Genomic DNA, 27,192 nt, shown 5'->3' on the forward strand with positions numbered 1-27,192 from the left:
ATACAGCGTAAATGCAAAATTTCTAATCAGATTTTCTATGTGTTTTTTTTCCAGATGCAAAACGCTTACTGTTTAAGTATTGACGTTAAAGATTTGAGCGAACTCGAGCCTTGCGCTGTATGTACAAACCCTACTCTACCCAGCCATTCATTAGAAATTGTTCGCAATTATAAATTCCTAATGCAGTTATCCAATTACCTTGACGATTTTTACAACAAATATAATACTTTCATACACACCACAAACACGTGTAGCTAACTTCCCGCCTAAACTTATTTATTTATTTTCAAATTTTGCACATTGTTCCGTATTTATTCAGTCATAAATTAACTGTGACGTAATAATGCAGCGTTATTTCACAAGTTTGCTTAATTTTGTTTGTGACGTAACTGACACCTAAAACGTAACAATCACCATGTGTGACGTGTCTTTTATCTTTCTTTGCTTTTATCTCTCATTATTTATTAAATATTGAAATAAAAGAAAGTGTTTTATAATCCTTGTTATTTGCATTAGCTACAGTTACAATATAAATAAGGCATCTTTGTGTTTATATGTGAGGGCTTTTGTGTGATTGTATTTGTATTTATTTGCCTTTGCTACCAACCGTTAAATGCTAAGGTTTTCCATCACGGGGAATACCCTAACTTGCAACCAAAGCGGTTCGCTCTTTCGTATTGTGGAACGAATTTGGCTCCTGTTATCTGTTCTAACTCAACTTTAAACATGAGATGTTTTAATACATCAATTGAGCATGGTGTATAATAAGACACCTATGTTATATATAACTCGACAATGAGCATGAGGTGTATGAATACGCCATGTGTGTCTGGTGTATAAGAAGACACCCATGTTATAACTCGACAGTGAGCATGAGGTGTATGGATACACCATGTGTGTCTGGTGTATAAGAAGACACCCATGTTATAACTCGACAGTGAGCATGAGGTGTATGAATACACCATGTGTGTCTGGTGTATAAGAAGACACCCATGTCATAACTCGACAGTGAGCATGAGGTGTATGAATACGCCATGTGTGTCTGGTGTATAAGAAGACACCCATGTTATAACTTAACAGTGAGCATGAGGTGTATGAATACACCATGTGTGTCTGGTGTATAAGAAGACACCCATGTTATACCTCGACAGTGAGCATGAGGTGTATGAATACACCATGTGTGCCTGGTTTATAATGACACTCATGTTATAAACTAACGTATCTACTGCTTGTTACAAAGGCGACAAACTAAATATTTCAACGCTGTCATGTAAGTCCTGATTGATTAATCGTTTATTGATTTCCGTTTGGTGGCACCAGCAGTTATTGATTGGACACATAATCAGTTAGAAGCAAATCTGATGGGGAATAAATATTTTCTTGTCGGAAATTAATTACGTTCACATAACAGCGCATTAGATTCATCTGAATTGCTCTGCCAAGACAGCAGTAATGTCAGAGGCCTTGGACAATTCCTTCAAAACAACAGTAGCGGATTATAACCGTGTAATCTATAATCTGTATGCATTATTAAAGCCATGGTTACCTGCAGCATTGTATGCAGTCTTTACAAGCCCACTTGGCTGCGGGTTGTCGGCTTAACATAGACTTACGAATGGTCATAATACTGAACGAGTGGTTTATCAGTTATTGCATCTTCAACGTAAATGGAAAACAGCGTTCTAACAGGTTCACATTACAGCATGCAGAAACGTTATGTGGTGTATGAGATAGAGTTATTAACCAGACGATCATAAGATTAATACGGGAGGGTCCGTGAACATAAATTAGGTAAAGAAAAATAAGTTTTACCTCATGCTTGGAAAAAGCTCTCCTAGTAAAACGTTTATTTACTGAACAATGTTTTGTTTGAACATAACTTTAACGATATCTTGTCGAAAGGCAGACGAAACGTTGCTACAACAAAGTTTTTATTTTTACTAGAAGAAAAGCGATCATCAAGTAATAAGTTACGTCTGGTAGCAATCATAGCAGTGTGAATAATATAATATAGAGAAATAATAAAGGACCAACAACGTAAGTCATAAAAACATAATATTTCGTAGATAATCTTAAGAACATGAAAATAAAGGGATTTTAGTGATCCAGGTTTAGTTCCACTTTTTTACGCCGTTTTTAGTAGTTGATACCGGTAGCGTGTTTTGACAAAGTCGTAAAGTTGTTAATTTCTTTCCCTTCGTTGTTTAAATTAATCCGATCCTAGCTATCGTATATTCGTAGAGATTGAGGTTTGTTGTTTTATATTTATTACGCGGTATGTACACTTGCCTTGATTATCCTTGACTTTACAAATTATTTTTTTAACAGGTTATAGGTTGTATTATTGTTCGTGTACAAAATGTCTGTGCTATCAAGCTCCTATAATTGGAGAATAAAAGCGTGGCTTCGGGCGTACGAAGGTGTTCTAATTGCACAGGACTCGGGTAAGGATTTGTAAACTTGAGTTCAGTTGTTAATTCATTATCTTTCCGGTGCTGTGATGGGTCGCATCGTAACCAAATTTACCGGGTTTACCATCAAATATTGTCGCGTGGCGGAGCAACGACAGTCGTTGTACCACGGGTGTTCTGTTTTATCACCGCACGCCCTTTTAAAAGCAACTACGTATGTAACTCTGAGGGTGATTTTTAGTATAACTAACAATTTGAACAACCCGTTGCATGAAGTACCACCGGGTTGGAGCAAATACTGTTATTTGTCTTTTTACATTTTCAGATAATGATAAAGAAAGAAAAGAAGAAATTGTTCTGAAAGCTGAAGACTTAAATGATAATGTAGGAGATTGTTTCACCTTAATATTTGTGTTACTAATAAATAATCGCATACCACATAAGTATTCTGTATCAAGCACTACAGCCGTAGTCATAATTTTGAAACAATGATTAAACATTTTGAGACCCGTCTAGTGTAATGAGACCCAATGACATTACACAGTAAGATGGTCCCTGTTCTCATTATTTTTTACATGTTTTTTTTAACTTATGTTTACCTAATATATGTTTTTATTTTAGGCCAAAAACCAACTTAAAAAAGAAAGAAGTTTTTTAATTTTTCCACCCAGGCAGCTTGTTCTTGGTCAGGTAATACTAACTTAATGTTGTAGGTTGGAGAAGTATGAGCATGCTCCTGGTGTATTGAAAAACAGCTATGTTATTACTCAACAGTGAGCACGAGGTGTATGAATACACCATGTGTGTCTGGTGTATAAGAAGACACCCATGTTATTACTCAACAGTGAGCACAAGGTGTATGAATACACCATGTGTGTCTGGTGTATAAGAAGACACCCATGTTATAAATCGACAGTGAGCATAAGGTGTATGAATACACCATGTGTGTCTGGTGTATAAGAAGACACGCATGTTATAAATCGACAGTGAGCATAAGGTGTATGAATACCCCATGTGTGTCTGGTGTATAAGAAGACACGCATGTTATAAATCGACAGTGAGCATAAGGTGTATGAATACACCATGTGTGTCTGGTGTATAAGAAGACACGCATGTTATAAATCGACAGTGAGCATAAGGTGTATGAATACCCCATGTGTGTCTGGTGTATAAGAAGACACGCATGTTATAAATCGACAGTGAGCATAAGGTGTATGAATACACCATGTGTGTCTGGTGTATAAGAAGACACGCATGTTATAAATCGACAGTGAGCATAAGGTGTATGAATACCCCATGTGTGTCTGGTGTATAAGAAGACACGCATGTTGTAAATCGACAGTGAGCATAAGGTGTATGAATACACCATGTGTGTCTGGTGTATAAGAAGACACGCATGTTATAAATCGACAGTGAGCATAAGGTGTATGAATACACCATGTGTGTCTGGTGTATAAGAAGACACGCATGTTATAAATCGACAGTGAGCATAAGGTGTATGAATACCCCATGTGTGTCTGGTGTATAAGAAGACACGCATGTTGTAAATCGACAGTGAGCATAAGGTGTATGAATACACCATGTGTGTCTAGTGTATAAGAAGACACGCATGTTATAAATCGACAGTGAGATTAAGGTGTATGAATACACCATGTGTGTCTGGTGTATAAGAAGACACGCATGTTGTAAATCGACAGTGAGCATAAGGTGTATGAATACCCCATGTGTGTCTGGTGTATAAGAAGACACCCATGTGTGCGGTGTATAAGAAGACACCCATGTTATAAATCGACAGTGAGCATAAGGTGTATGAATACACCATGTGTGTCTGTTGTATAAAATACACTTATGTTATAACCGAACAGTAAGCATTAGCATGCTATAATGTAGACTACAGCACTGTGCAAGCATTTTGTTCAAGAAGCCATATTGTATTGAATAATCCCACTCGAGATTACATGCGTGCTTTAATCTTAAGATTAAAACATTTCCAGGTATCTGCTTTGATCATGGCAATGCAAAACGAGATATTTCATATCAAACCAAGAAAACCAAAGAAAACAACCATTAATTCAAGACAAAGCTTTCGAATCAAGTCAAGCAATGAATGTGAAAACTTCACAGCTGACATGTTAATACAATGGCTTGAAGAGAATTTGGATATTAGCTCATTTGAAGGCAAGAATATGCTAAGTCCAAAATTTAAATTGTTACAACAGTGGGCGTTTGAAAACATAAGGCATATGAACACAGCATGTGTGTCTGGTGTATAAGAAGACACCCATGTTATAACTTGACAGTGAGCACGAGGTGTATGAATACATCATGTGTGTCTGGTGTATAAGAAGACACCTGTGTTATAACTCAACAGTGAGCATGAGGTGTATGAATACACCATGGGTGTCTGGTGTATAAGAAGACACTCATGTTACAACTCGACAGTGAGCATGAGGTGTATGAATACACAATGTGTGTCTGGTGTATAAGAAGACACCCATGTTACAACTCGACAGTGAGCATGAGGTGTATGAATACATCATGTGTGTCTGGTGTATAAGAAGACACCCATGTTATAACTCGACAATGAGCATGAGGTGTATGAATACACCATGTGTGTCTGGTGTATAAGAAGACACCCATGTTATAACTCGACAGTGAGCATGAGGTGTATGAATACACCATGTGTGTCTGGTGTTTAAGAAGACACCTGTGTTATAACTCGACAATGAGCATGAAGTGTAATAGTACATGATGGTCATAACACAACATCTTGTTAGTTTTACAAATGTATTGAATATTAATTGGAAGTAACCACAGAAGCTTCTCATCTTGCAACGCTCCTGTGCCGAATGGGGTTCGTGTATCCTTGTAAATATGATTGGAACGTAACAATAACATTGCCAACTGAAGACCCTAATCTACAATTTAGATTTCAGGTAACAATGTTTCATGTTGTACCTTACATAAGTTATTGCAGCCATTATATAAACAGAGATGTATTAAATATATAGTAACTGTGGCTCAGTGGTAGAAAGTGCTCATACAGTAATTAAAGGGTACGGGGTTCAGGGCAAGGTGTTGTGTGAACATATGTGGTCTGAGGCTTTTACAACAGTTTCCCAAATTGTCATTCATACAGAAAGAAATTGAAAACCAGCAAGTTAACTAAATCTCACAGAATTAAAACAGAAAGTATTTTATGTAAAATCATTCCCTATATACAGAATCCTTACTACTGGCCAACTGAGACACTGAGTGCATCGGATACTGATTATGGTAAGTTCAAGAAAAATGTTTTATTTTTAACGAATAAATATACTATTTTCATTTTTTCAGAAAATGAATCAGCTTTAAGCAACAATATTTTACAGAAATTTTTTTTTAACTATTATTTATTTTAAATATTTTATATTTTTATAGCCAGTCATCTTTTATCTCGTGAATCCGGTTGTCATGATGCACCACTTGATGAATATGAGATGGTTAGTATGAGCCGTACAGTGTATTTGTGTAAGAGAGTAATCGTTTAAACTCTAAGTTCTATTGATCCTAAACTAAATTTTGTGTGGCAATAAATTAAACCCAAATATTGAACCTACAGTCTCTTTCTTAGTAAGGTTCAACATTTTGACTCCTGATTACTTTGGTACCAAACTATTGCTGTGGGTAAACTTTTGCACCTTGACCAAAGGGAACTAGGTTCGAAGCTCGGTGCTGTTACAATTCTGTCACTTTAACCAATTCTGGTGTTTAAATTTATTTGTGTAGTAATATATTAGTTAAAAATATTCTATACAGAAATACTTGCAAGAACTGCGTCGTTTAATGTTGGGGAATTGGAATGTTATTCAATCTAAAGTACAGATTGCTGATAAGTAATTAAGTGTTTGTTTATGATATTAAGTCTATTCTATATGGGTGAGGTCCTACAGTGAGGCACGCCATGCTACCTGGGATTTAGACCAGGGTTGGCTCATTACCCCAACATTGTATATGCACATTCTATTCTATATGGGTGAGGTCCTACAGTGAGGCACGCCATGAGACCTGGGATTTAGACCAGGGTTGGCTCATTACCCCAACATTGTATATGCACATTCTATTCTATATGAGTGAGGTCCTACAGTGAGGCTTGCCATGAGACCTGGGATTTAGACCAGGGTTGGCGCATTACCACAACATTGTATATGCACATTCTATTCTATATGGGTGAGGTCCTACAGTGAGGCACGCCATGAGACCTGGGATTTAGACCAGGGTTGGCTCATTACCCCAACATTGTATATGCACATTCTATTCTATATGGGTGAGGTCCTACAGTGAGGCACGCCATGGGACCTGGGATTTAGACCAGGGTTGGCGCATTACCACAACATTGTATATGCACATTCTATTCTATATGGGTGAGGTCCTACAGTGAGGCACGCCATGGGACCTGGGATTTAGGCCAGAGTTGGCCCATTACCCCAAGCTGGTTCTACTGTTACAACATATTAGTGACCACTGGGTTGGAGCAAGGTTTGTTAAGTGTCTTGCCCAAGGACACATTTGTATTTCCATCAGTTTTGTTTGATAATATTTATATAATTACAAACAATAAATATCTAAAACCAAAAATATTCTCTCTCCTAATCATTAGTTCCATTTCAGGCTATTAAGCCAGTGTAACCCAGGTGACAGGGAAATAAAGCGAAGGCAAGAATACGCATTCTGGAGGGTTAACAGACCTCTTACTAACCATAACTCAGATTCAAGGGTTCGACCAAAAGATTGGAATGTTATGGCAAGGGGGCTAAACAGATACTTCAGCTCATATGTTCAAGTTGCAGTTACAGGTAATATGTATTACGTAGTGGTTGGGGTACCAGGTTCAAAGCTTAACGCTGCTACTATTGTGGTCGTATGCATCTTTGGACAAGACATTTAACGACAATTGCTCCAACCCAGCGGTCACTAATGGGTTGTCTAAATTGTCAGTCTTCGCTGCCTTTTCAACAAACAATCACCCACAAAGTTACATCTGTGGTAACTCTTAGCGGGCACGAGGTATATAATGGCTGCCATTGCCCCGTCATGGGGCGATAATTATTAATCAGAACTTATACCAAGGTAGCCAAACAATAATTCCATTAATATAATACACTTTATTAAAACAGATGAGACCAAGTCAGCTAACCCAAGATCAATAACAGCGAGTTGTACCAGGTGGGTCCACGTCCTATCCACAATAAGATATTGTGTGTATTATGTAAGAGCTGCTTAGCAAATTTCAATGCAATAAATTACATCTGAAAGTTGAAAAGGAAAGAGAATGTGATCAAGCGCTTGTTGTAATGGATCATTAAGTCCTATACCCCTTACCCTGCTGTAGGACCTTATCCATATAGAATGTGTATACACAATGTAGGTGTAATAAACCCACTCTACCTAAATTCTCAGGCCCCTAAATAAATTACATTTATCCATTTACCTGCAAGTTTACATACATGTCATAAAATAAGTTACATTTTATCATTCTCGATACTCAACAGAATTATAAAGACTTGCACAGAATGGATGAACTTTGACCCACTGTGGCAAGAAGAAGAAGAGTATAAGAACCCGTGGCATTCGGATGCTGCAAAGAGAATGTGGCCGGAACCTTCAAACATGTCAGTATTTTATTCCATAATACTTAATTTGTCCAGTGTCACGCAAAGTGGTGGTGCTTAATTTGTCCAGTGTCACGCAAAGTGGTTAACGCGCCTGCCTGTAACCCAGAGGTAATGGGTTCAAGGCTCGTCACTGCTACCATTGTGGGCATATGTGTCCTTGAGCAAGACACTTAATGGCAATTGTTCCAACCCAGTGGCCACTAATAGGTTGTCCAAATTATTGCTATACATAAAAAATCTGAAAGTCCAAAAAATAATCACAAGTAACATACACAGTAACTCGTAAGCTGGCACGAGATGTATTAACACCTGTGTTACATCGACTGTGGATTTCTGGCCACGCGAGGATAAAGTATGTTACATTCATTCAATTCATTCGAAAATATTACAATTCTAATTTAATCACCTTTAGGCCGCTGTGTATTGGGGTAATGGGTCAACTTATACATGGTAACGCTTAAGGGGGCACAGGGTGTAAAAATACAAAACATCTGTATTCCGCCAAGCAAGGATAAATAAGTTACGAACATGGTAGTTTGGAAGCAAGCAGTAGATGTAATAAACGAAACAAACATGTTATAACGATTGTTGTTGCCTTGCCTGAATAAGTTACATTCAATGATCCAAATGTAACTTAACATTACAGCGCTGGAGAGCCATACAAACAAGAGGTTGTGAGTTGGGGTTTAAGCTTTGAAAAACTTATTGAGAGTAAGATTGGACGGGTTTATTTTCAAGAGCATTTAAAGAAAGAGTTCAGTGAAGAAAATCTTCTGTTTTACTTGCGATGTGCTTATTTGCATAGCGCACCATTAAGTGAGGTTGATGGATTGATCAAAGAGATATTCGAGTAAGTATCTCTGAGTTTCAAGCAGGGCTTCCCAAACTTAACTGCTATCTCCCCCTTTTAATCTATTAACATTTTCTGCAAACCTACACGATTAAGAGTATAATATTAAGATATGCAGTATTTTGTGTAAAATTAGTAAACTCTCTGCGATTATTACGCAGCCTCCAGTTTGGAAAGACTTAGTTTGTCTCTCAACAACTTAAATGCTGTTCCACTGAACTTACAATGTCCATGAGGTTAAATAAGTTACATTCATTCAATTAACTTTTAGGGTAAAGATATTGTTTTTATTGCTTTGCCAATCTTTTCTATATTATACAAATTGAACAAATGATAACATTTGGTTTCATTGCAGACAATACATTTCCCCAAACAGCGACACACCCATTAACATTGACACTCAGACTGCATTAAAAGTTTCCAAGCTAATAAAAACCAAACGCACAAGACACACATTTGACCCAGCATTGGATCATATATACAGTCTGATGAAAAAAGACTCTTACAAAAGATTCCTGGTTTCCTCAGTGTACAAAGCAGCGGTCAAGAATGCCAAACACCCAGTTAGTATAAAGTAAGTTTAATAAAATAAGTTCAAATTTTAAGAGAGTAAAAACACACTTGAATGCAATATAGGATGTGTAACAGTTAAGGTTTCTTCCTATTATAGAAGAGTTGTCATGTGACTGTTTATTTTAAATGCCCTTTTTCTAATTTCTGTTTTTATTTAGGAAAGAGAAGCCTGGTTTTGCAAGGTAAGTTGTGTTGCATGCTCACTGTCAAATTATAACAGTTGGTCTTATACACCAGACACACATGGTGTATTCGTACACCTCGTGCTCACTGTTGAGTTATCACATGGGTGTCTTCTTATACACCAGACACATGGTGTATTCATACACCTCATGCTCACTGTTGAACTACAACATGGTTGTCTTCTTATACACCAGACACACATGGTGTATTCATACACCTCATGCTCACTGTCAGATTATAACATGGGTGTCTTCTTATACACCAGACACACATGGTGTATTCATACACCTCATGCTCACTGTCAAGTTATAACATGGGTGTCTTCTTATACACCAGACACACATGGTGTATTCATACACCTCATGCTCACTGTCAAGTTATAACATGGGTGTCTTCTTATACACCAGACACACACGGTGTATTCATACACCTCATGCTCACTGTCGAGTTATAACATGGGTGTCTTCTTATACACCAGACACACATGGTGTATTCATACAACTCATGCTAACTGTCGAGTTATAACATGGGTGTCTTCTTATACACCAGACACACATGGTGTATTCATACACCTCATGCTCACTGTCAAGTTATAACATGGGTGTCTTCTTATACACCAGACACACATGGTGTATTCATACACCTCATGCTCACTGTTGAGTTATAACATGGGTGTCTTCTTATACACCAGACACATGGCGTATTCATACACCTCATGCTCACTGTCAAGTTGTAGTGTTCTTAACTAATATTTATAACATATGCGACTTTTATACCCAGAATTATCGTCAGAATGTGGAGAACTTCTCAATTCAACGCAGAAAAACAGAATTAACTCTTTCAGTGGTGGGGGATTACCTGTTGGTGGTAAACAACAGCTGACTTCGCTTTTTCTCGTTCCATATATTGCAGTTGCTTATTTCGTCATAATACATAATTGTTCCATTGTTCAATGCATACAAGCAGTGTTACGTAATACACGATGTTTACGTGTTAATCATTCGTATATAAACAACGCACAAAGATAGCTTTACACTGACGTCTAGCGGTTACAAAATATGACCCTAAATCCACAGACGTCACATAAGAGACAACACTAACAAAACTGACAGTTTATTAGTTTTTTTTATTTAGCTGGTGACCATGTCGAAATTTACTTTTTAAAAAGGGCGCGAATAAGCGCTGCGTCGGTTTATAAGGTCAATACATTATTTTAGTTTAGGCCGAGAACTACAACAGTACAAAAACAATAAACGCAAAAGTGTTTTACTGATCGAACGGTTTGGTTTTCGAATAGCACAGTACAATACACAATGTACACTGTTGAAATAAACGCTCACTATCTGCTTTATTAGAGAACTTTATAAACAATACTTCCTAAAAGTAGATTTAAAACTACACCGTTCTACTCTATCAAGTTTATATACACCATCATATACCATTATTACGCCACAAAACATCCTTACAAATTTTCTACATTCATATTTATGCCAAACATTAAATGTCAAACAGAACATTTACAAACCTTTAAATAATGCCGGAATATTATATACAACTAATGAAACACAAAACTTACGGTTTTGGAGTTCCGTCTTCATTGTTAAACGTCACAATCAGCAGTATGGCGTAACTCTATTGCCTGTTCTATAACAGTAAGTCAATATTACAATACATGTTGTAAAAAATAAATAGAAAAGCTGTAGTCGGTTTACTGCCGGTCATTTTCAATATAAATTACTGCTACTAGTACTTGTTTAAACTGCTGTTACCAGTACACCACCGCCTAATCATTAGAACGCGAGGCAAAATACGCTGATTACCGCGCTTTGCTTTGTACTATTTACAGAATGCATAGGTAGAGACACCGAATTTTAAGCTAAAAGCACAGTATTCGTTAAGAAAATGTTATACAAAACTTTCCCACGGTAAATTAATCTTTGAACTCACCGCTTTCTACATAACTAAACGTAACAATCAAGAAATTCTAAAAATACCGCAATGCGTAAAAAATGAATCAATCAGATTCCATGAAACAATTTAGAATAAACATCACAATACGGCATTGTGACGTCATGGAAAACTTTTGAAGCATTGTCCCGTACAATGATGACATCATAACTACACTCTTATGCATTGTACGAATTGTTGCAAACAACGGGTTGTTTTAAAACAATTGTTTACGTAAAAGAAATGAACTACTGCCAATTTAGGCAAACCATTTGTGACCACTGAGTTGGAGCAATTGCTGTTAAGTAGCTTGCGAGAACACACATACGCCCACAATGGTAGCAGCGTCAAGCCTTGAACCCACCTTTGGGTTACACACAGGCGCCCCCAACACTATGCCACAGCGCCGGATTTAGCGCAACAATGCATTAAACCCAACATACTACATACAGTTAACTCATTGTGACTAGTCACTAAATTTGAACAAAACGTCTTACTATGCAAATAGAAGTGTGGTTTGGTTTACATGCCAAATATGGCTTAAAAGTATCATGGCGGTAAGATGGAAACCATTAGCTAATTAGCACATAATAATATAGTAGGGGAAGATGGGACACCTTTCATTATATTTTCTTGTCCCATTTGGTAATAAGTAAATAACGTTCAAATAAACATAAAACCTTGTTCTTACCACTCCCATAGACCGTTGCTGATTGTTTAAAACACGACCAGGGTACTTGTATACTATGTACTAAAGGTGTCCCATCTTTCCCCACCACAGCACTATAAATCCCATGTTTCCTAATCGTGTTTTAAACAATTAACAACGCTTTTTTAGATTCCTATATAAAAGGATATGGTTATATAATGCTAGAAAATGATAAAAATAAAACCATCTTACCTCAACTTACTATGTTTAAGTTGTTTGGCAATGAGGAGCTCGGATCTTGGTAAAAGTTATCCTGTTACGAGTACCGCATAATCAATGTGATGTCGCTATAATTAACTAATAGGCTACGGGGCGATGAACTTGCGCAAAAGGTGACGACATCCACAGGAAGTGGCGAAACAAAGGGTTTTGTTACGTCATAAAAAGCACGTCCGACTTGTTGCTTTTTGTTGAATTACATTCAAGTGTTAATTAATTAAATAATAGCCGGGAAGCGACCTTGGCGAAAACAACAATAGGTGTTGAGCAAAACAGATGCTGTCGCTTAAAGTTATCAATGTACCACGTGTGTGATAACAGATTCCATAGAACTCTGCAGGAAGCTGTTAGCGACACGGGGGTTATCAAACATTAAGAAACTTTATCTCCGTAACAAACGATGTAATCGCCAACACAGGCGGGAAAGTGCGAGCTAAACAAAAAAGGTGGAATGGTTTAAATGTGGACAATATTTCTAAAATCATTATATGTTTTATTCTGCTTTCACTACTAATTCCTTCGAATACGATAGCGAAGATCGAATTACTTGAAAAGACAAAAGGAATAAACAGCAAATCAGCAATCGTTAATTATTTGATATTATTCATCATGAAGCTTTGGCAACTAAACTGTAATACTGACGTCATTGACACGTCAATGTTCCAAAGTGAAGCTTATTTGGAATACAGGAACCGGGTGTTTGACGAGTTGTTTAGCGATCAATTGAAACAACAGAGCCAACGAGTTGAGAGATGCCAGGAACGCAACAAGGAACTCGTTCAAGATGTTCGCAATGTTTTGCCGGGAGGTATTAATAAGAATACAACAGATCTACTGCACGGGGAAATCTCGGAACCTTCGCAGCAGAAAACGGAAGCAAAATATTTGTGCAAGAAACGAAGGGACTCGGCGTCCTCGCGGAGAGAAGACACGATAATATGTGAAGGTAATCTCAGAGAAATCGTTTCAAGCAGAAACTTGACTGATCTACGAGACCTTCTAAATATTTTAAAAGAAAAGAACGAAAAAACGAATCAAGAATTGGTGAAACTTTTATTCCAAAGAGAAGATTTAAAAAGCGAAAAAACTGACAAACTGATTGAAATTGAAAACATTAAAAATGCCATTGCGTTTGTTGGGCCGGAGAGTCGTATTTGATTAATGTGTTGTATTCGCAATTTAGTTCCAATAATAAATGTAAATTTTGATCGAAACGTAACCTACCATACATTCGGGTACGAGAAATATTTGTATCTATATCGCACATATGCGGAATACGTCACACGTTTTTGATACAGTGAGTATGAGGTGTATGAAACTACCGTGCATAGTTCGCAATAGGATCAATTGATTACAAATTTTAGTTGTTAAAAAAATGTCTAGACATGCAAAGAAAAATAGGCGGCTATTTCAAGACGACTGAGTCATATTTTTAAGAAGTAAAACGCTAATAAATGTACACACTATTGAGTTAGGTAGTACAGATCATATACCCGATATTTTAAAGTTTAGATACAGAAAATCATGACAGCCAAAGCCATTACCATAGTACTCTAAAACAATTTAGAGTACTATGCCATTACAATATTCTATAAGAGTGAGGATCTAATACAGCATAATTACAATTTCTCCAACACACCAAACCACATAAAGTAACCAGCATAAAACATGTGCAGTAAAGGGACGGCCTTAATTTGACAAACTCTTGCTATAAATACACCAACATAAATTAGAATGTAAGAAGATTACAGCTCACACAAGAAAATTACAAATGTCAGTAAAATAACAAGGCTCAAAAACAAATAATTATAAGTCTTTACACGACATGAAATTAAACGTTCGCAACTACATTTCAAATTGTTCTTAACTTTAGAAAATAAACATTAACATAATTACAAAAGTGTTTTCTTATGACTCTAAAAAGTGGGTAATTTTTTAAAACACGATTAGGAAACATGATATCCACTAGAGGGATCCATGTTACTGTACTAAAACATAAAAACTCTTTAAGGTACCATGTACAATAAATTGTTCTACAAATAATTTAATTAGGAATCAGAGTTTAGCAGGTTAACGTTTTCATATTTAGGGAGTCTTTAGCCTATTATATTTAAAGAATTAACAACGTTTTGAGTTTAAATGATTAATTGAAGCAGTAACTTAACCAAAGTTACATTTACTTTGCATAAGCTTCAACCTGGTAGGGTCTGTTTGGTTTAAAATATGAAATTGCTTTATCTGCGCCAACAAACTTATACCCGGCAATAAGCGCCCTGGTGGGAAGAATGGTGGACAGAATGTGAGCAATATACATGGTACCTGGAATGGCTACCATGTTTTGTTCAGTAAGAACAGCATTAATTATAATATCAGCACAATCTTGAGGCTTGATAGGTGGCAATATCCAGTCATATTTCACATGAACACCACTGTAATGGAATTGAAAGGTGTCACAATACAATACCTTCATAAGCACTATTCTATAAGGTTGAGGTTCTACAGTGAGGAACACCTGGACCTGGGACATAGGTCTATTACCCTGACAATCATGGTGCTACCATCTTCACTATCTATAAACCTTTAAAAACAGAGCTAAGTCATGTAGAAATCAAGCACTCACTTGAACATCCCAGTATGTATAAGGTAAGGGCAAACAAGTGTGGTTTTCACGCCATATTTCTCAGCATTCTGCAGATCCAGAAACAGAGAGTTATGAAGACCAACGGCTGCGTGTTTGCTAGAGCAATAATCAGGCATTCCAGGGGAAGCAAATAAACCTACATCAGCATGGGATGGAAGTGAATTATGTTGGTATTATTGACGTAATGACACCATCCATGTACTTGTATCGTTAATTAGCTACTTATTACTCATGTGTTTAGTCTGCTGTGTATAAGAATGTTACAACTTAAAAGTGAGCATAAGGTGTATGAATACACTGTGTGTTTCTGGGGTATAAGATAACACCCATGTTATAACTTGACAGTGAGCATGAGGTGTATGAAAACACCATGTGTGTCTGGTGTATAAGAAGACACCCATGTTATAAATCGACAATGAGCACGAGGTGTATGAATACACCATGTGTGTCTGGTGTATAAGAAGACACCCATGTTATAACTCGACAGTGAGCATGAGGTGTATGAATACACCACGTGTGTCTGGTGTATAAGAAGACACCCAAGTTATAACTCGACAGTGAGCACGAGGTGTATGAATACACCATGTGTGTCTGGTGTATAAGAAGAGACCCATGTTATAACTGGACAGTGAGTACGAGGTGTATAAATACACCATGTGTGTCTGGTGTATAAGAAGACACCCATGTTATAACTCAACAGTGAGCACGAGGTGTATGAATACACCGTGTGTGTCTGGTGTATAAAAAGACACCCATGTTATAACTGGACAGTGAGCATGAGGTGTATGAATACACCGTGTGTGTCTGGTGTATAAGAAGACACCCATGTTATAACTCGACGGTGAGCATGAGGTGTATGAATACACCATGTGTGTCTGGTGTATAAGAAGACAGCCATGTTACTTAACTTACTACTTTACTTTACAATCTATACAACCCACCTACAGTACTCGCTACATTAACAATATGTCCATGGTTTCTTTCCATCATGCTTGGTAGGAATTCACGTATAATCCAAATATGAGCCAACACATTTACTTTGTATGTGTTTTCTATCTCATGCTCAGTAAGGTCAAGCAACTGCTTACAATAAGCCACACCTACAGGAAACATAACATTGTTGTATTTTGTTTTAAATAATCTTAGGACAAAATTTCAAATTTTTTTTATTCATTACTAAATAACCTAAAGACAAATTAACATCTGCTATTTTATTCAACACTTTGCACTTCAATGAAAAACCAGAACAATGTATGTTGTATATATTATAGGGCGAGGTGTCAAAATCTGCTGTTAGCTAAGGGTATGAATAACCAAACTGTAATAAAACTTTTAATTTTAGTGCTGATATTTTAAATAAAAGAGCATAATGCTCTGCAAATTTCAAAGCAAAACACTAGCATTTGTACATAACATTTTACTTGTATAGATACCTGCGTTGTTGACTAATATGTTAACTTCTCCAAATTCTTGCTTTACTTTTGCAGCAGCTGCTTTGATCACATCCTTTTTAGAAACGTCACAAACTTCAGTGTAAACGTCCATCCCCAACTCACGAATCATAGCACTTGTTTCTTTTAGGCCTGGAATATGTGGTACAATTATGAATCAATTAATGTGACTTTTCTGTTTTCGCATGGCAGAGCAACGACAGTCTTTATAACACAGGTGTTCTGTTTCATACTTTAAGAAAATGTAACTTATTAATGTGTGGTTATTTTTTTGTATAGCTGACAATTTAAACAAAATGGCCCCAGGATTAAAATAATTGCTGTTAGCTGGTCTTGCCGAAGGACACATACACCCATTATGGGGGTAGCATCAAGCATGAAACTGGTATCCCCCTAGTAAAAAGTCAAGCGATCTAACCACTGTACCACAAGTGACCATCTCGAGGTTAAATCATATTCATACGAAATAGTTATTTACCAATCATATACCTTCTTTATCAAAATCCCACAAAACAACTTTCGCTCTTCGCTTAGCGAACTCTATCGCCATCAAGCGGCCGATTCCATTCCCAGCTCCGGTGATGAGGCAAACTTCACCCGAGACTGATTTGTGATCAACTGGTATCAGCCATCTAAGAAATAAGTAGAATATTGTCTAAGCTGGCACTGGGTGAGGTCCTACAGCGTGGCACACATGGGAACTGATATTTAAACCAGAGTTGGTTAATTACCCCAAAATACCCATAAAGGCACTATAGTTTTAGTGTCAAACATGGGGGAGGGGCAGGAATGCAGGCCAACTGTGAGAAATTCTACACTACTGTGCATTAATTAGTAAACATAATAACCAATAATTTAGAACTTTGTCTACAGTATACTGACTATAATTTTGCGTATAACATTGTATATGGTAACTCCGAGGAAGGCTACTTTATTTAATAAACACCTGACCTAATATTAGAGGCCATACAACAAATATACAAACCAACCTCACAAAACTGGTGAAAAATGAAGCCGTAAGTCCATACATTAATATAATCAGGTCCATGAAAAAGCTCATCTTAAAATAAATTGCTTGTTACTTAAAAGATAATTGCAAGCTAGCCACAACAGCTCTGTTGTACATAAAGCATTAGCATAATTATAATAACACAGATGTATTGTAGGTGAATTAAGCACTTAAAAAAGATTGCTCAAATAATTAAAGTAGAATGGTATAAGAAGTTTTTAATAAAAAAAGATATAAAAACATGAAATTCGGTTATTACATAGGTTTATATACGGACTCTAAATAGCACTATAGCAGCATTAGAAATACAGTGTTATAAATACTAAAATACATTTCAATCTAAACTAGATATAAACTAAATAAATCAGTTACTAGTTACCGATGTCATACATATTATATATTACTAAAGCAGCTTAACCAGCGCCGCCTTAGGTAATACTAACTATGTATCGAAGTTATATACGATTTATAACAAGCAAACATTCGAAACCACTATGTTTGTCATGGGTACAAAGGTTATTATGACGTAACAATCATATTGGAACTCATGTGTTCTGGAAATTACGACCATTGTATTCGGTTTGTTCAAATAACAATACTTCGCGTAATTTATAAATAAAGGAACAAAGAACAAAACAGAACGACTCAAGTTTCAAAAATTCTTCACTTGTGTTTTTGTTTATTATTACAATTGGGGCATTCCCAAAACTTTCATATAAAGAGAGCTGGGTAAATATTAAATCAGATTCCGTATATTAACATGTTTATATACTGACTCTGTATTAGATGTTTAGTTAAACTAATTTGCCCTTGCACGGTGTGAAATTGTGTCCTCTTACGCGTTATTATGTACGTAACTTTGTGAGTGACATGTTTTGTGATTTTGTAATGTGTATGACTGACAATTTAGACAAGCCATTAGAGGTCACTGGATTGGACAGTTGCTCTTGTGTCTTGGCCAAGGACACAATCGCTCAGCATAGAGCCTCGAACATGTAACCTCCGGGCTAGGTGCGCCAATCATGGTGTCTGAATGACCAAACTAACTAAAGACTTTGTCATTCGCATAACATTTCTTATTCTTTAAAGAGTTGAAAGAGTTCTTATCACACCTTTAAAAAAAAACTACATCTTAGGGCAAGAACTCATAATATTCTTTCATCTGCTGTTATTTTGTTCGATTATTAAACCTAAATAGGTGTAGTGTGTATCACTTGGCATGTCTTCATGTACCAAAATTGTTACGCCTACCATGGGTTAAGAAGCATCATGGTCACACAGACAATACATCATTGAATATTAATTATAATTGTTTCTTTTGTGAATACAGCGTTAAAATGAAAATAAAGTTATTAACTGCAGTACCTGGTAACATAAACATCATATAAAACATTCCAACATAATAGAGTTGGTATACAATGCAATATGCAAAAGCAATGTGTATCATAAACATCATTGTTCTGAGTGCAAAACATAAATAAGTAGAACCAAGATATAAATACGAGTAGCTAATTTACAGAGGGCTAAATTTACATATGAATAAAACCAGAGCTGGATTTGTAAGACCAAAGCGTGCACAACTAAAAGTTAAACTAACAAAACCATTAAAATAGGAGTTTGTAATGTCCCCAATTAACAAAAATTCCAGTAAACTTAAAGTATTTATCAAGCTTTTGGAATAGCGTTCTGGTGGGACTTGAAATCCAGCCCTAGATACAACACACATATACACAGGAAATATTTGGTAGAGATGCCATTTTTAACTATGATGGCTTGTGTTCAATACAATGTGTAGTACCATGATTATTTTGTGTATAGGGTTCAATAGAGAGACATTGTTAGTTAGTGCTTTCCAACAGTTATTTGCACCCAAACAAAAAATTAACTAATAGCAAAGCTTTGGCGATACAATTTCCGAAATAACAGTTGGTGAAAAATACAATAAATTGGTTCAACTTTTACAGTAACAGTCAAAAGGTTTTGTCCACTGCAGTAGGCGAGCCAACCAAATCAAATAGTGGTGTTGAGAAGCAATTACTTAAAGGTTATTTAATGTCAAGTTAACTTTTAAAAGGTTACTTTAGGTTACATTCAACCAAAGGCATTATTAACAATATTAAAACAAAATGTTCAACTTGGTCAAAACAACCAGGGCAGCTTATAAGCAGGCACTCTTAAGTGATGCATATGTGGAAAATAAATACAAAAGCACAAAATCTCAGCTAAAATCCCACAATGATTAGAAAGTTACCAAAACAGTCCAAAATTTATAAAAACACATTAAAAAATTAACTTTTTTAAACACAATTCCTGCAAGAAATAATGATACTACTAAATAATCCCATAATACTCAGTTTAGTAACTTAGGTTTTACAAAAAGTGAAACTTTATCACAACTGCATTAGTTTAAACAGAATAATTAAGGTAATTAGTTTAAACCAGGGTTCTCCAAACTGCATGCTTCACAATTAAAACCATTTCCAAAACATTTTTAGCATGTGTTGTATAAATAAAAATGAGAGGTAAAACAAAAATTGTTTCATTCTAGAGGATACGACTATCCTCCTTCCAGAGGATACGACTGGGTAAACAGTTTAAGCACCCCTGGTTTAAAAATAAAGCTTTGCTAACTAACTGTTAAAAGCCTAAGAAACAATGAATGTGTAAAAGATACTATTCTATATAGGTGAGGTCTAATAGCAAAGCATACCACAGGGTAAGACACTCATAAATAACTAGTACTGTGTAAAGGAGTCTGAAACTTAAGTGTATGTTCTAGTTTAGTCCACATTAAACTATAGTGCACCAATTCCAGTTAGCTTTTCCACAAGCCGACGCTGTTTCTTGTTCTTCCATTTCTATGACCGATGATGACCTATGCGTCACCACTAGGGGTTTCTGGGTGTTCAGATTTTCGCTCGTAACGACGGCAGCGTGTTTCATGTCGTTCATGGTTTCTATGACAACAACGGCAGGCGTGTCATCATTGTATGACGGAACTTTAACAGGACTTAACGGTATTTCCGCCACGCTCTCGTTAGCACCACTATGTGGTTCGTCAAGATTTTCTGTCAATTCATCATCTTTTTGTGCTGACTCATCTTCATTATTTTTCCCTTTTTCTGCTGACTCATTGTTGTTTGTAGCTTCTTCTATGACATCACCATTCCCATTCTCCAATGCTTTGTTCGCTATTTCCGGAAAATGCTGAGTCATAATTTAAATGTTAAATAATAATTTTGAAACACAAGAAAATGCAACAATCTATATCTATTGTTTCGTAACAATATACTTAATAACACCACAATCTCCTTGTATGACATCATAATCACAAGTTGTCAGATTAAAGACAAAAACATCTGGACTGGAATTTTATTTTGATTAATCCAAAGTGTTTGTGACAGAACAATAGCTGACTATGACATCATAATCTTAAGTAATCTGGATTAATTGGTAACAATGGATTAAAATATTGATTAGTGTAAGCACCCAATATTAATACAAGGACATCAATACAGAATATTTTTAAATATTTTGATCATTATTTTTCACACAATTACATTTGGAATTAAAAACCCAGTGGTTCCCAAACTTTTTACACTGAGGGGAAAAGTTTTAAATCGTTTACAGGCTAGCAACAAAAAAATTGTCATTAATAGAACAAATATATTTGTAATCATGTTGTTAAACAAAGTTATCATTGCATGGCATAATGCATGATTACAAAAATTAACTTGGCAGAATCGGAAATTATATTTTAGTCAATATTGCATTTTAAGCTGATAAATTATATTTTGTAAAAATGTTGATTTGTAAAATTTCGGCAAATGTTGACACAGACTTTGGTGGTTAAGTACCACTGCAATAAACAACATGGAAGAAAAGACAAAGAATATAAAACACAATGTTCTAGTATACAACTAATTATAATGAAATCAACATTTTAAAAATTACTGTTGTTTTGTAATTAATATGCTCATGACGTAATAATTGACAATTGTTGCAACTAATGTGATAAATAATTAATTCGATTGAAATGATTAGAGAATAAGAACAACTATGATGTAATAATGAAAATAATATCTGATGCTTTAGAATAAAATTTGATTTTAATTGTTTGTTATGACATCACAACCAACATAGTATGAAAACAATGGAATACAATACACCATATATTGCACCATAATAAAGTGATTATTTGGTCATAATCTTTTTCAAATCCCATTGAAATGTTCCTTGTTTCCAAGTCTTTGTATCTCCTATGACAATGGCGGCATAGAAACAAACGTGAATAATTAACAAATTTATGGTGGGATTCAAATTTGGTGCAGAACAAATAACAAGACAAACTTCATTTACATGCAATAGTGTTGCAAACAAAGGCCCAAACTTTATAATTTACAGAGGTGGCAGAGTAGCATGAAACATTTATTATTACCAACAGGTTCATTGTACCATGGCATACAACGCCTACACTTTTAATAAATACAGGGGTTGCAAGGAGGTTGAACTCGCAATCCTGTACTTGTAATGTTTAAATATATTAGGGTGGGGGTAAGATGGGACAACTTTTTGCTCTATTTGGTAGTAAATAAAGAATATTTCAAAGAATTATAAAACGTATCCTCAAGACTCCCATAAACAGTTGTTAGTTTTAAAAATTTGAAAACACGATCAGGATATTTGGATATTATGTGCTAAAGTTGTTTTGTCTCCCCCCACCCTGTGCTGAAGTTGTTTTGTCTCCCCCCACCTTACTATATTAAAATAGTGGAATAAATATAGGTTGGCCTGTCCACCCTACCACCCCAGGTTTGGTGCCTAGTCCCCTTTAGTATAAAATAATGCCAAAACCAAAAGCCCTGGTAGATTTCAATGTGACATTTACAATTTACAGCGGTCTGAAGCACTTGTGTAAAACAAACAACAAACAGCAGGCACAATACTTCACTTTAAACAAATTACACGAGCAAATGCTAAACATATGACTATTTTGTTTAAACTGTTCTATATTTCTATGGTTCTACAATAAGGTAATGCTAGAGTCTATATGGCTTAGTTAAGGTTCATTGCTAAAAGATCAGGAATTTAGACAAAATCCGCCCATTACCCCAACACCTAGGGTGCTACCACATGAACCTGACATTGTAGGCTGCCGCTTTCCCAAAGGTAGGCAACAAGGGGCTATGTCCTAACCAACTTATACCATTGTAAATTGCACCGAATGATATACATATTGACCATAATGTTCATGAAATGATATCATATGAAATAACATGCAAATGATGCATCATCAACTCATGATATGAAACAAACCACAAGACGTGATATCTTCATGTATCACATGACAAAACTAAGGGGAAATCCCTAATTCAATACCTTGAACAATCAACACAAATTTACAATACATAGAAATCTAATTGAATAATACAACGAGCATGAGATGCAAAAAGTTTCAAAAAATGCAAAACGGTAAAAAGTTAATTTCCATTGTTTTAACGGTTATAAGTGCTATTTTTAATATTGTCACAAAGTTAACATGATATTAATTTATATGAAGAAAGAAATAGAAAGAATTAGTTTGGTTAATATTAAGTTCACCTTTGGACAAGCATGAAGCAACATTAATTTAATTGTTTGATGCATAAGCTTAGTGATGCAGCCGGGTAAAAAGAGGAGAGCAATTGGCAAAAGTTAGGTTAAAAACTTTTTATTTTTTATTCCTTTAAAATGGTTATCAAATCTATTCCCAAAGTGCAACACAATGACCAATGGGTTGGTCTAATTGCCGCTTAGTGTCTTGCCCCAGGACATATACAACTATCTGTATCGAGGATTGAACCCGGTGTTTTGTGCTTGTGGTTACAGACACCTAACCAGTGAACTACAACGCGACAAAAAGGTGTAAGCCACTCCGTGCACCCCCCTAGCTGCACCACTGCATCACCTCATGATTGCTGATCACATGCATAATCACAAATCACGGTCACGATAAATAATTCATGAACTATTCAAATATTTACCTGCAGAAGAAATTCCTTTAGTTTTTTGTAAGCTGCCTCCAATATGTCATTGACTATTATGATGTCATAAACTCCCTTTTCTTTACCTTTATTGCGCAACAATAGACATTGTAAATAACAATAAAGCTATAAAACCAGCACAAGGCTAGTGCTTACTGTACAACCTAACCTATAATTCTACTCTGTATGGGTGAGGTCCAACGCCAAAGTACCTGGGATTTAGACCACAGTTGACGTCAAGCCTCCATCCACAATATTACTTTAATTAACACTAACTTAAGTAGATATAGCTACATTATTTTGAGCATAAAAATTAAAGAATATATTTCGGTTTAATGACATACCGGCACGGGCGCGCAGCTATTAAAACGTTAAACATTAACGCACAATTTATAAAGAAAGCTTTTAATCTATGATGTATCAAATGTTATTGGCCCCTAAAGATTTTGGTCTCTACAACACCACCAATGTAAAAAGAGAACGCTAACATTGACTTGGCAAAGCTAGCTGCAGCAACTTTGGTTCACCGGGTATAAACATTACTTTGATGCTGTACGAGATTAGGACCGAAAAGTCTTTCCTGCTGTATTTAAATACTAATCACTAAAACCACATATAAGCAAACTTACTGTATTGTAAAGCAGAAGCAGCGGTTGCCATTCTACGTTCGATGCTTTCAGCTGTTTCAGTTCCACGCTCGTTTAAACGATTTTGTAATGTCTGGAATATAAAACAGATATATTGGTGAAAGGCAGGGTTAGAATTCAAGGCCCAGGCAGGGTGGGTAAGTGTACTGTGATATTAATGTTAAAGGCATAGCTTTGAATTAATGTTAAATAAGACACTCAAGTTCCCACCCACAAGGATATAAGTGACCAAACCAACCAAAAGTCATGTCTGCTTATCCACACACTACAATAGCTTCAGGAACTCGACTGTGAGCATGGGAGTGGCATCCATAGATAAGTCACTCAAGTTCCCACCCACAAGGATATAAATGACCAAACCAACCAAAAGTCATGTCTGCTTATCCACACACTGCAATAGCTCCAGCAATCGACTGTGGACATGGGAGTGGCAACTAATGTGTCCTTACCTCCAGTGATGGTGGGGCAATGAAGACACACAGAGGATCCAGATCCGTCTTCTTGATGCTTTTCACTCCTTGTTCATCAATATCCAACAAACATATCTTGTTGTTCTTCAGGACATCTTGTACCGCTTGTTTGCTGTGGATTGTATGAAGATCAATATTAGGTACAACATTACCCGCTGGTGCAGCCATAATGAGAAAAGTTCCATTCTAATTGGGACTTTTTGGGAGTTTACTGTTGTTGTTTAGGTTAAGGTGTGCCCTCGAAATTTAGAAGGTGTTTTAGTGTGGCTTTGAGATTTATAACACTAAATAAATAACTAAAAACTGTGCCATTATATCACTTGAAGGAATATAACTTTTTTATCCTTAGTTGTTATTACACGAGTGTTCTGTTTCATGCACCTCATGCTCACTCACAAGTTACTGCGTACAGAACTTTGTGGGTGATTATAGAAAGTAGTATGAAATAACAAAACCACTGTTGTTACCTGGTCCCATACATGTTGTTAGAGAACTTTGCGTGTTCGATAAAGTTGCCACGATGGATTTCCTTCTCCATTTCCTCCACTGTAGTGAAATGATAATGTTTCCCACCAACTTCACCCGGCCGGGGTTGCCGTGTCGTATCTGTGGGTATGATGTCATTAAATATGATGCCATAAATATGGGGTCAATAATGTATGGCTCATGGGTGACATCATGAACTATTGTTGAAACTAAAACGGGGCTGATGATAAAGAGTGTGACATCACAAACAGCATGACATCATCAGGCAGAAAACGGCAACATCAAACAATGTGAATGATTTTTGGGCGAAATGTACATTTTATAGAAAAGAATTCAGTTGACTTTGTTGTCGGATAAATATTCCATAGCACTTGACCCTCAAAATCAACCATATACTACGCTGCTTTTGCAACTGGGTACAGTGTAATATACCAATATTGGCTTCCCTAATACAGAATTTGATTTTACCAGGATTTCGTCTGCCATATGGCAACTGGTTGGTAAAATTTGCGGCTCAGACAATACACAGTAGAATCACCAGGTAAATTATTGTATCGCTCTTTGGTGTTATGGTTCCACATGTAACGTGCTGTAGTGTATGTTCCACGCGCCAACTCGAGTTCGCTCGAGGCAGAGAAGGCGCCGTATTATTATTATTGTTGTTGTTGTTGTAACGCGCGTGTGCACTCCTGTGTGTGACGTGTTTGTCACAGGCTCGCCACGTTTCCTTCTCTCTTTTTGGGTGTGACAAGTTTTGTGGAGGTGAACGGCAATTGCAATATGGTTTGATCGCGTAAGGAGTTATGAATAAATATACGATACGCTACATTATATATATATGTGGAAATAAACTTACGCGAAACACTGAATCCAAACTCATTTGGGAATTCTTTGAACAGCAAACCCAACAAAGTACTTTTCCCACTCCCAGACGGCCCACTGAACACAACTGGTCTTAATGCCATGATTTTATTATTAATGTTTCAGGTGATTTAATAAAATTAAATGATTCTAAACACAAAATTAAAAATATATATAAAAACAATCAAATAGTGTTGATTTATAAATGTTACAGCGACTGTTAATCCTCACTAAGTAAGGAACGAACTGAACAAGCGTCGCAACCATAAAATTTGAACATATTACTACTGCAACCAAAACACTACATTATCATATTAGACCACGGATTCACTTTATAAAAGTTTATTAATTTCGTAATATAAAACTTTGTATTTAAAAAAATATTTGTAGGGTTATTAATATCCGCCATAAAATACATTCATATAGAACTTGGCACTAAATCTTTATCAAAAGCAAGGTACAAATATAACGCGACGCGTGACCTAGCGTCCTAGCCTATCGTACAAAGCGCTTATAACTCGTACGTGTCCACAATTTATAGCTTCAGTTTGATTGACAGTTATTGTTTTGTTTACTATATGCAGCCCTGACGAACCCAACAGACATGCAAGCATGCAAAACCAGACCATCTGCCAACGTAACTTTGGAAAATACGCGTTTTACTACGTCATCAAACGTTATATACAAATGACGTCACTGGGTTTTCACGCATGATTGATTCGCAGAAGAAATGTGATTAATTTGTGGGGAGCAAGAGAAATTAAAAAAATGTATTTTATCTTAACAGTGCAGTAAAATATTATAATTTTACTGTAAATGACTGTAGGGAACCGAGTAGTATATTCAACCAAATTTGAGTTTATAAATTAATCAGCTATCATGACACTTACCGACAACCACGTTCTGGACACAACCCCTTCTGCAAGGAAACATGCTGTAAAAATTCGTGACGTCACTTGAGATTTGTTAAACAAACTTTCTTAGAATTTGTGAATTTTATCTTTAAATTTATGAAAATAAAGTAAAATATTGTAATTATAACAAATGTGTGTTTCATT

At 36.1% G+C, this 27,192-nt stretch overlaps 2 protein-coding genes across 3 annotated transcripts; one reads left to right on the plus strand and one right to left on the minus strand.

Annotated features, from left to right (window-relative positions):
• The first annotated feature begins 1,914 nt into the window (after window positions 1–1,914).
• Window positions 1,915–10,633, plus strand: LOC101242045 (regulator of G-protein signaling egl-10-like). 2 transcript variants are annotated; one of them, XM_018813342.2, is made up of 16 exons: window positions 1,915–2,037; window positions 2,329–2,444; window positions 2,737–2,795; window positions 3,033–3,101; window positions 4,406–4,589; window positions 5,229–5,347; window positions 5,636–5,687; window positions 5,832–5,893; window positions 6,210–6,286; window positions 7,062–7,246; window positions 7,568–7,616; window positions 7,943–8,062; window positions 8,712–8,915; window positions 9,271–9,489; window positions 9,647–9,670; window positions 10,452–10,633. In XM_018813342.2, exons 2-16 carry the CDS (start codon window positions 2,360–2,362, stop codon window positions 10,504–10,506), a joined length of 1,563 nt encoding a protein of 520 aa, XP_018668887.1. In that variant the 5' UTR covers window positions 1,915–2,037; window positions 2,329–2,359; the 3' UTR covers window positions 10,507–10,633. The 2 variants fall into 2 exon arrangements, with proteins under 2 accessions (XP_018668887.1, XP_026691604.1); XM_026835803.1 differs by lacking the exons at window positions 1,915–2,037; window positions 2,329–2,444 and adding an exon at window positions 2,535–2,625.
• A 2,952-nt stretch (window positions 10,634–13,585) lies between these two features.
• LOC100177794 (estradiol 17-beta-dehydrogenase 11) lies at window positions 13,586–26,468 on the minus strand. The gene is made up of 11 exons (XM_002120328.5): window positions 26,130–26,468; window positions 25,255–25,393; window positions 24,767–24,899; window positions 24,300–24,390; window positions 23,671–23,756; window positions 17,628–17,698; window positions 17,128–17,270; window positions 16,621–16,770; window positions 16,129–16,287; window positions 15,167–15,323; window positions 13,586–14,975 (listed from the first exon to the last, which is right to left on the minus strand). The coding sequence occupies exons 1-11, from the start codon at window positions 26,236–26,238 to the stop codon at window positions 14,723–14,725; spliced, it is 1,491 nt and encodes a 496-aa protein (XP_002120364.1). The 5' UTR covers window positions 26,239–26,468; the 3' UTR covers window positions 13,586–14,722.
• Between the last annotated feature and the right edge of the window lie 724 nt (window positions 26,469–27,192).

The sequence above is a fragment of the Ciona intestinalis genome, chromosome 9 (assembly GCF_000224145.3).
Source record: "Ciona intestinalis chromosome 9, KH, whole genome shotgun sequence".
NCBI lineage: Eukaryota > Metazoa > Chordata > Ascidiacea > Phlebobranchia > Cionidae > Ciona > Ciona intestinalis.

What these genes read in the sequence shown, in the direction of transcription:
- LOC100177794 (XM_002120328.5), bottom strand. Translation starts at nt 26,238, where the DNA reads ATGGCATTAAGACCAGTTGTGTTCAGTGGGCCGTCTGGGAGTGGGAAA. An exon ending in GTTTGGATTCAGTGTTTCGC is followed by an intron (nt 25,394 to 26,129) that starts GTAAGTTTATTT and finishes TCATACCCACAG; the next exon opens with ATACGACACGGCAACCCCGG. An exon ending in TAATGTAGCGAGTACTGTAG is followed by an intron (nt 15,324 to 16,128) that starts GTGGGTTGTATA and finishes ATGCTGATGTAG; the next exon opens with GTTTATTTGCTTCCCCTGGA.
- LOC101242045 (XM_018813342.2), top strand. Translation starts at nt 2,360, where the DNA reads ATGTCTGTGCTATCAAGCTCCTATAATTGGAGAATAAAAGCGTGGCTT. An exon ending in TCTAATTGCACAGGACTCGG is followed by an intron (nt 2,445 to 2,736) that starts GTAAGGATTTGT and finishes TTACATTTTCAG; the next exon opens with ATAATGATAAAGAAAGAAAA. An exon ending in TGGCCGGAACCTTCAAACAT is followed by an intron (nt 8,063 to 8,711) that starts GTCAGTATTTTA and finishes TTAACATTACAG; the next exon opens with CGCTGGAGAGCCATACAAAC.